Source organism: Stegastes partitus, unplaced genomic scaffold, assembly GCF_000690725.1.
Source record: "Stegastes partitus isolate 25-593 unplaced genomic scaffold, Stegastes_partitus-1.0.2 Scaffold237, whole genome shotgun sequence".
Taxonomy (NCBI): domain Eukaryota; kingdom Metazoa; phylum Chordata; class Actinopteri; family Pomacentridae; genus Stegastes; species Stegastes partitus.
In genome coordinates this window covers 576,599-587,067 of record NW_007577968.1, presented here as the reverse complement: position 1 = coordinate 587,067, position 10,469 = coordinate 576,599, and the positions used below count along the sequence as shown (strand labels likewise).

Here is a 10,469-nt window from a genome sequence, read left to right as displayed (position 1 = left end):
CTGCAGAAGCCTGATAACGATCCTGATCATGTGAATCAGGTGTGTTGGAAGAAGGAAACATCTAAAACATGCAGGATTGTGGCCCTCGAGGACCAGGATTGGACACCCCTCCCCTAGTGTCATGCAGTGCAAATGCATGTGTGAAAAGCTGTTCTCCACCATGAAGTCAAAGCACAGGTCCAAACTTACTAATGAGCATCTTCAAGCCATACCGAGGGTCTCAACTGCTTCCTCCCTCAAACCAAATGTGGCTCAGCTGTGTAAGAAGAAGCGCTGCCAGGACTAGGTAAGCCTATGTTCTGAAGAACCGTTCATGTTCTGAGTTGTTACTAATAAAGATTGAGAAGATTGGATCGGTTGTACTTGAAGCCCCTTTTTTTGTGGAATACGTGATGCGGCCCAGCCTCAGCCAGACTCTACCTCAAGTGGCCCCCCGGTAAGATGAGTTTGAGAGCCCTGCATTAAAGGGTAAAATCAACAAATCTTTCTAAAAGGTCAACATCCAGGATGGCACCGCTCTAAATGGCAGCGAGTCGTGGTAGCTCCATCGGTATTGGGGGATGGATGGATGGATGGATGGATGGATGGATGGATGGATGGATGGATGGATGGATGGATGGATGGATGGATGGATGGATGGATGGATGGATATGTGTCTTTGGTGATGCGATCTATGGTTGACAGCTCCGAGTGTTCCCCCATCGTGATTGGATCTCACTTCCTCACTCTACATGTAAATAAACTTGTGTTTCATTTTCTGCTTGCAGAGACCAAATGTTTCTAACAGGTAGGAGGCAGCAGTGGACTTCCCAATGCCTGGTCCGCTTATAATTAAAAGAAACTAAAACAATGCAGGATTCCTGGAAAATCAACCAAGAAGTCTGACGTAACGCATGTCTTTTGTCGGAGCACTTTAATTCAAAGCTGCTGGCACTCGACTCAGCGTGTTCTCTCTTGAGCGGTAGGCGGTCCTTCAAGCGAGGCCCAGGACACATAAACACTGCTAAAACAATATGCAGCTCAGACCACCTCCGGATGTGGCCGAAGCAATCAGATCTCCATAAATCCTCATCAAAGTCCTGTCCACTTGTGATCACCCAAGACACATGTTAATACCAGAGCGTGGTTTCCTTGATGAGTTCTGTAGTCATACCATGAGTGCTTGTCAGGAGGATCACTTCATATTTGGATTTTTTTTTTTATCTTCTTTTTTTATCTTTAGAGCTCTGATTTATTTTGCAACCTTGCAAAGAATCACAGCCCTTAAAACGGGAACCTCTTCCCTTGTTTCCACTGTTAGGCTTAATTCAGACTGATGGTAGCCCTGCGTGGAAAACCTCTCAGTCCTCTGAACGGAGCCGACCTATTGACTCAGAGGCTGAGGCTGGAACAGCCAGCGAAGCAACGCAGGGACGTCCGGGAAGGAGTTCAACCTGGTTCAGTTCCTGCTGCAACATGACGTCATTCAAGACGCTGTACGGGCGAAACGAACTCAACCAATCAGAGTTCACGAATGTCATGCCCGAAATAAAAGTCGCGTCATCAAGGTGACTTTTCGTAGTCGTTTAATTCTGTCTATTAGTAGGAACATTATTGTGCAAATGCTGCTGTTGAGAACACATCGTTGGCCTGGTGCTGCCACATCAAGCAGATACGGAGCAAGTAGAGAAGNCGCTAAATGACATTTTAGCTTTCAGATGGTGGATTCATTAACATTTATTGAGGTGACGGAGGCTGGACGTTCCTCGAATGTGTTCCGTTGATCTCTTGATGGATGAGCTGATTTTCCATATCGGCCACTTTTAGGAAGGTCGACTATCGACTCAAATCTGCTCACTTTAGTCCTCGTCTCTTGTAGAGCTTCTTTGGTTTTGTTTGAGTGTCCTAAAGGTAAACTTCTGACGATGGATGGATGGATGGATGGATGGATGGATGGATGGATGGATGGATGGATGGATGGATGGATGGATGGATGGATGGATGGATGGATGGATATCAGACCTGGTGTGTTTCATTCAGCTGCAACCACTTATCAAAGCAGCTCGGTAGAGTTTTGGGAGGAATATAAGTTCCTATTAGACAACATTTTACCTACAATACATACATTTATCACTTAAAACGTGCATTTTGAGCTTTAGATTGCATTTGTTTTGTGCTGTAATATATAATCTGATGTGTTTTTTATATATAAATATCTGTAAATCTAAAGCAGGTTCAGTTTGTGCCTGAACTTTACATAATCCGTGGCTCTGCAGATTCTGATCGTATTAGCATGTGTTTATTGATTTAAAACATTTTTACAGTGCAATTTAAAGTGAGTCCAGCTGAAATATTAAACGTAAGAGTTTATGAAAATGGCATAAACTCCTGCTGAGGTTTTCTATTACAGACACACACAATATAAAAAACAGAAAAAAAAAAGGAAAAATCAAGTCGATCTCAATAAATCAGACGTCATGCATGACAGCCTGCAGTCAACTGTGTGTGTCCATGTTGTGTGTCTTGGAATTAACGTGCCAGAGCGTAATCCGGGTTTTATTCATATTGAAATTCTGGAGAGGAGCTATCTGTATAATCTGAGAGCAGCGCCCAATCCACAGCTATAATCCCTGCATAGCACCACAGAGGGAGGAAAAAACACTCACACAGTCGATATATGGATCAGAAAACGACACTGCAGAGAAATGGAGAAGCGCTTTCATATCAAACCCGAGAGGCTGTTTGTAGCAGCAGCACCGTGAGTCCGACTCGCCTCCAAAACTCATTTTCACTCTGAAGTGTTTCTGGAAAAAAGGGAACAGCTGCTCTGTCGGGTAAAACCAGTAAGTGCGTGTTCACATTTTGGCTTTCTCTCCAACAACGCTGACGTATTCAGATGCGATTTTAGAGAATTTCTAATTAGGAAGTGGATGTAATTTCATGTGAGCTCGTTTATGCGGGTCACAGAGCAGACGGCAGCCCACCGCATTACTCTTCAACACTAAGAGTTACTTTAGGCAGTAATTACAACAAGAAAATCTGAATTTTTCTTAACCGCAGATGTAGAATTTCCAGCTGAAAATGTTACATCAACCTCACGTCAGAGGATTTCTGCTGTTCCAGGTGATTAAACCCTGATTTACTATGACGTGAAAACTTGTGTGAATCTTTCCCATCTCAACAAGTCGTTCCAGATGACGTTAAAGCAGGATAAGTGCTGCCTAAAGAGAGGCCTGAATCAGAGCCCTCGCTACGGTTCTGAGCCTCACAAAGCAAACGGTTAAACTGTGCGAACTGAGAACGAATCTGAATCGGTGGAGCTGTAACAGTCATCAGAGGGCCGAGGCCATCCTGTACTCACTGCGGGTCCGCGAGGGGCCGGCTCACCCACTTCCTCATCAGCCTCTTCCCAAACGGAGTGCGAGTGTGGTCCAGCACCCACAGCAGACTTCCCCTCACACCACCGTCTGTCTGGACACACAAAACACAGCTTACATGTGCAGCATTGTGCGCCGAATAACGGCAAGAGGAAAAATATTAGCGAGCAACACATGAAAGAGGTGAACAGACGATGCAGGAAGCAGTGAGGCGAGAAGGTCTGAACTGAGACTGAACTCGGAGCGTGACGCGTCTGAACTTCTGAGTCGTACACAAGGCTGAACTGAACCCTGAATGTTTTCCAGCGATCGGAGGAGCTACAATAAATAGATTAAATGTTTACAGCTCAGTGTGTGATTACGATGGCAAACTGGTTTCTATGCAGTCTTAAAAATATTAAAAAGCAGTTAATTTGGAGGGCGTTGATCTGCTTGATTAGACAAAACGGAAAATACAAGATCAGCTGTTCTGCTTAAGGGGCGCTTTATACTGAAGAGGATGTTAGAAGAAAACTATGTTTTGTAGACTCAGGACCAAAATCAGACAAAAATAAATTGGTTGGGACCAAGTCTTAAAGCTTGACCTCATAATCCATCCATCATCTACACACCGCTTAATCCTCAGTAGGGTCATGTGGGGCCGGAGTCTATCCCAGCTGACTCAGGGTGAAGGCAGGTTCACCTGGACAGGTAACCAGTCTATCACAGGGCTACACTTAGAGACAGACAACCAAGCACACTCACATTCACACCTACAGACAATTTAGAATCACCAATTAACCTCAACATGGTTCTGGACTGTGGGAGGAAGCCGGAGAACCCGGAGAGAACCCACGCTGCACGGGGAGAACATGGAGACTCCACGCAGAAATGGAACCGGCGACCTTCTAGCTGCGAGGCAATGGTGCTAACCACTGCTCCACCTTGCGGCCCTTGACCTCACAATATCTTGCAGATTTTAAAGTCAAATGAGAGGACAGCTTGTAGAAACTGTGTTGGTGTCAGAATCAATACTAACATATCAATACTTTCAATCCAAGCATTTCTAGTTCTAGGATTAGTTTCATATATTCAAAAAGATGTTTATTTAGGCTCAGTAATTTCAGGTAAATATGTATTTCACAAAGCACCAGCAGGATGTAATCGAACACCTTCTGCCTGTCACATGTGGAGCTTTCTAAAGGAAATAAAGAGCCACTGCAGCTGGTCTGAAGAGGAGATGGAAGTTATTACTAATGCCAGACAGACTGCTGTCAGACGGCTTTGATTTGTCTCGATGTTCAGCGATCACCTTGATACAGACATATAGCTATAAGGTAAGTACGGACGTAAATAAATAGCTGGTATAAAGATCAAGGCTGCAGCTCGTGAGTTAAATGCAAAGTGAGATTTTTATTCCTGTCATCACCTCACATCCATTAAATGAAATTGTTCTCATTTGTATTATTATTTTCAACGCCCGTGTTGTCGAAACGGCTGCTTGATTGCCAATAGTCTGTAAATTTTAATGACATGTATCCATTTTAGGGCAATTAACTGATAACTTCTAATCAAATCCGCAATTTCAAACAACGGCAAATTGCAGCGGCTGCAATTTAGGATGTACGTCTTATTAAACTGTTTGTTTTGCTTCTTTGTGAGACAGTCACACTTCTGCAGTGATTCTCCATCATGATTTAAATCTAACATACAGTGATACTGCACTGTTAAACACTTTTATCCGGGCCGCCGCTATAGCTCACCTGGCGACCCATGCACAGGGGCTTTAGTCTCCGATGCAGCGGCCGTGGGTTCGAATCCCGCTCATGGCCCTTTGCTGCAACCCTTCCCCCATTCTTCTCCCCCACTTTCCTGTCTCTCCTTTGACTGTCCTATCTAATGAAGGCAAAAAGGCCAAAAAAAACCNAAATTGTCTTTCATTTTTTTATGCAAACTGACATGAAAACGGAGTTCTGCGTTTCACCTCCCGTGTCAGATTTTTCTAGTTTCAGTTTGCGCTGCGGTGTCACTACACCCACAGATCTAAGAATGTGAGTCAAGTGTTATTATATCTGACAGGAACGATTACCGGCTCCGCAGAAATAAGACAAAGGTTGTGGAAAATATTAGAATAAATATCCTCCCCGGGGGGATGGAGACGTGTGCATTTGCGTGCGTTCCATTACCTTCTTGTGGTAAATGCTGCAGACGCCTCTCTCCAGGTCGGGCAGATGTGACAGCAGAGATCTGATGGAATTCAAAGTGAGAGAGTCCGACTGCAGGATTTCCTGCACGGCGTCCTGCCTCTCCGAGATACACCTGTGGAGGAAAGTAAAGGAAAGAAGTGAAGACGACAGGAAGGAAGAGTAAAAAATAAAAAGTTCAATCATCAGCAAAAGAAACTCGTCATTTGAGGACCTGAATGAGTCCTGATTGAGGAGAACTTTTTCCAGAATGATAATTTGAACCTTCAACAAAGTGCCAAATTGCCTCTGATTGGCTTCTTCATAAACTCAGAGACAGTTTGTACATCTGTGACAGCAGTGATTGCAGCTGAAGTGCTCTGAAGAAGTTCTCTGATTTTTCTCTGTTTTTGTGCCCAAATCACAGCAAACTGATCGTCTCCACTGAACTTAACAAAAAGGGAACTTAAGTAAAAGCAAAATCCAACTAATTCAACCAGACGCTTCTGATTACTGCACATCCACCTCTGACTTCACCGTGTGGACGTTTGTCCCGCTCCTCTTTGCAGAACCTCTACTTGTGGCTTTCATGTCGTTTTTGTGGAATTNCCCCCCCACACACACACACCGTATCCCACACACACACACACACACACTGCAGCCTCACACACACATCCATCAATATTTATGGTCATCATGAGAGGACATCACCTGCAATAGTCCCCTTGTTTGGCCACCTCAGCCAATGACAGGAGACAGTCCACGGTTGCTAGGTGACTAATAGCCCTTTTCATGGTGTGGTAGTGCTCCCCAAACTGACTACGAAGAGAGAAGAGAGAGAGAGAGAGAGAGAGGAAAGAGATTTTCAAGTGTAAATTAAGGTAAGTGCATAGCGTGTTCAGAGTAGACAGCTCTGACGGTACACTTGACTAAAACAGGCTCATTCTGACAGGCGGAGAGCTGCGGAGGCACAACTCTGAACCTCACACTGACATGTTCTTAGCAGTTTTTCATTTGACTTTACGATCAGGTGTGTGTGTGTGTGTGTGTGTGTGTGTCATACTCCAGAAAATTGGTCCATTCCCTCTGGCAGTCGAGCAGCAGCTGCTCTCGGAGCTGCAGCAGCTTCTTGTAGCGGTCAACCAGGAACGGAGAGTGATACCTGCTGACTGCCTTGGTGCTGCAGAGGAAGCAAGAAGACGGATTGACAGGACGAATGAAAAGTGTTGTCAGTCGTTCTTTAAGAAAAAATAATACCACATATTGAGCTTTAACAAGTGCTGGAGATCGTGTCTCCTGAAAACAAAGTAATGCCCATGTGTTAGCCACACTCACTGGTTGCATACGTGTGGTTTATGAATAAATAAAATCAATTTTGTGATGCATAAGTGTTTTTTCTTCTCTTATCCCATTAAAGCAGGGGTCTCAAACTCGCAGGACAATATTTTGTGGCCCCCTACTTGACATCAAAGTTTAGCGTTAGTGTGGCCCGCCTGTTTTTCTGCACAACTTGTTGCCCAGGCTCATGTCAGCAACATGAATTACCAACATCAGCCACTTGAAACGCGATTCGAGAGTGTCACNGCCGGGACCAGCAGGTCGGGAGTGTCCACCAAGAGGCTTCGGAGCAGTTTGGAGTCGATCTGCGAGTGGATAGCTGGAAGCAACGTCTGCAGCTCCAGTCCCAGGCGAGAGAGGCTGCTGCTAATGAGGTAAAACTCCTGCGTGGAAGACTGGAGCACACAAACACACACATAGATACGATTAATGTTTGATCGGACATAAATAGTTGAGCAACAGTAGTTCTGGGAGATCTCAGTAGTGATCAGAGCAACAGCTGATGAAAAGGGAAATTCATGGAACAGAAATAACAAATACGTTCTTTATTCTCCTACAAAATCATTTTCTCTGTAGTCCTGTGGATTTGTGTGTGTGTGTGTGTGTGTGTGTGTGTGTGTGTGTGTGTGTTGCTTTACTGGAGGGATTTTGTAAGGCAGCAAGATTACATCACTAAATCTCATCTGCGCTGGATGTGTCAGCCAAGCTTAAAAAGCGACCATCTATCGCAGCCAAACGCTCTGAGGAACACCACTCATTAGCAGCAGCACCGTCCGCGACTCATCACAATATCACAGCGAGAAAACAAAACGCCGTCGCCCCCCCCAAGACTCACAACTGATTTCCTGTATTACACATGTATGATTAGGATTTTATGCGGGGATGTACTTCCTAACCCTCTGAAACTCAAGCAGTTTGGGGCGTTTTGTTTTTTTTTTTTTGCTCCTGTTGCGTTTTTCACTCCAGTATAAAGTCCCAAACATCTATTTAAACAACAAAACCGTGGCTGGAAGGAGAGAGAGTTCATTCAAAGTTGACGAATGTACACACAGTTAGACTGTCATATATCATAAAAAAGAAAAAATAAATAAACTTGAAGGTCTTTGATTACCTATTTTAGAAAAACTGGGGGAAAAAACCTGTAGTCAACATGTGCAGCATTTATTTAAGAGCCCTCAGGTGTTACCAACACTGATAAATACTACTGAACATTTTTAATTTGTTTCCACATTTATCTCCTGTCTGCTCACAGCCTGCAGTTCAGCCCAATTCAGTAAAAATAAAGTTACTGAGGTGGAGCAGTGGGTAGCACCATTGCCTCGCAGCTACAAGGTCGCCGGTTCGCATCCTGGTGAGGACATCCAGGATCTTTCTGCGTGGAGTCTCCATGTTCTCCCCGTGCAGCGTGGGTTCTCTCCGGGTTCTCCAAATTCCTCCCACAGTCCAGAAACATGCTGAGGTTAATTTGTGATTCTAAATTGTCCGTAGTTGTGAATGTGAGTGTGCTTGGTTGTCTGTCTCTAAGTGTAGCCCTGTGATAGACTGGTTACCTGTCCAGGTGAACCTGCCTTCACCCTGAGTCANTTGTCACAACAAGTGACCTCATTTTAACCTGTCACATGTGTTTTTGGATTTGCATTTATTATAGTAAACCACATTTCAGCACCGTGATTAGATATGATCCTGAATTAATGAGTACATTTATCTTAAAACCAGTCAGAAACATTGATTTTCTGTGGTGATGATTTCACTGATATGTCATTAACACATTTTTCTCCATCACTAATTTCTGAGATATTGCATAAAACATCATCGCCTCTATTTTCTCTGAAACGTGCAGCTAAAAAGTTAATTCAGAGGTAATATTTTACCACCATAGAACACATTTCACAATCGCTGCTGCTGTCGTGTTTTATTAAAAACAGAACCTGATGTGTGTCGGTGGCTGTGAGCGTGTGAGCGAGCTGACCTGCTGATTTTGACCCAGTCACGTGGAACAGCGGATGACAGCGAGTTCTTCACCTCAATCAGAAACTGAGGGCAGAGGAGGAGCGAGACTTTGATAAATAAGACCGCAGCAGACAGGCAAAACAATGTGTCACTCTTGATTAAAACTGGCACACAAACAGATAACACACACACACACACACACACACACCAGATCATCTACCGCCCAAACAGCCATCAATCTCCTCCCACCTTTCCTTCACTCGGAGCCTCAAACAAACACACACCTCCTGTCCAGAGACGGCCGTGTAGTCGAGTGCGGGGGCCTTCAGCGTCAGCCGGACCTCTCTGCGGTGGTCCTGAATCTCACCGAGGACGCTTTGGATCTGCTCCGTCCTCTCCTGCAGCACCGGGAAGCCGGACAGATCCGAGAACAGCTCCGTCTTGTTCCCCAACCTGCACAGAAACACAATCCGAACGTGACGGCTGCCGGTAACGTGTCGCACCACGAGAAGCTCAGATCAGTCTTGACCCTTCGGTAATGAAAACTTGGAGGGAAATGTGTCACGAGGAGGTGCTTCACCCCGACGCTGCATGCCAACTGTTGATCACACGTTATGTGGAGCGACAGCAGGCGTCGAACGTCACCCAACGCATTTCTGAGCACAGTTCTATGGTGCTGAAGTGTTTTTCTTACTAATTTAAGACATTATTATTAACATTGGCGCCTAATGTCAGCCTATTTCTGGATTTGTCTCTCTGCTTTAGTGTTTAAAAGCTGGACTGAATAATTAATTTAATCCAATCAATTGCAGAAGACCAGAGGGAACACCAGTGTCGCCAACAGAAACGCATGAATCAAAGCAAATCAATGTGCTTATTCAAAAACTGTCTCGTTTTGACAAATGCTGCTGCAAGTTCAGCTCTAAAAATATGACGGACTGCTGCTTTTTTTCTGCTTTCTTGTTGGATCTTGGTGTCTTCAGACTGAGAAATTGTGATAAGACATTTTAAATCTCTTCTGGTGGTTCATGGATAAGCAGTTAATCAGGTAATAAAGTCAATACATCAACCTGTAAAAGTGATCTTTAGCTGCTCGCTGTACTTCAAGTCCAAAAAAACTATAGTGAATGTCAACAACGAAGCAAAATAAATGACAAAATACTGCCTTGATCCAGTTCTTAGACACGTACAGTCGTCCTCAAAATTATTAATAAAAGAACATTTTCATTCAAGAAAAGGCAAAATTCACAAAAGTCACTCAAATGATTAGAAACTGAAAAAAGTAATAATAAAGGAAACTTTGCTAAATTATCATTTAGTGAAATAAGACATTTCTTTTGAATTGTGGCTGAAAAGAATAATTTTAAAAAAAAACTGTCCTAGACTAATTAAAGCACTTTGCTGATGAGCAGTGAAATCAAATTACAGCCGTGACTCGATAATCCGACACTAAATGTAAAACTTTCTTTTATGTCGGATTGTCAAGACGGAGGTCAAGATACAAGGAGGGCTTGATGGTTGAAGGGCCACTTCCACCCCGGGGCAGCGCTCTGACGGGGTGGAAGTGTCCAGAACACACAGGCAGTACTTGGCTGCTGATGCTAGTTTAGTTAGCGCTCACACTTCTGTTTCCTCCATCGGTGGCGGTGGGGGAGTGGCAGAT

At 44.2% G+C, this 10,469-nt stretch overlaps 1 protein-coding gene across 1 annotated transcript in view; it reads right to left on the bottom strand.

Annotated features, from left to right (window-relative positions):
- The window catches only part of msh3 (mutS homolog 3 (E. coli)), a 57,823-nt gene that overhangs the window by 33,129 nt on the left and 14,225 nt on the right, over positions 1-10,469 (bottom strand). Inside the window, exons 12-16 of the mRNA XM_008281584.1 lie at positions 9,310-9,404; positions 9,091-9,259; positions 8,826-8,890; positions 6,582-6,698; positions 6,230-6,337 (exon numbers count right to left, since the gene is read on the bottom strand). Of these exons, the coding sequence (XP_008279806.1) occupies positions 6,230-6,337; positions 6,582-6,698; positions 8,826-8,890; positions 9,091-9,259; positions 9,310-9,404 (554 nt within the window). The remainder of the gene's footprint in view (positions 1-6,229; positions 6,338-6,581; positions 6,699-8,825; positions 8,891-9,090; positions 9,260-9,309; positions 9,405-10,469) is intronic.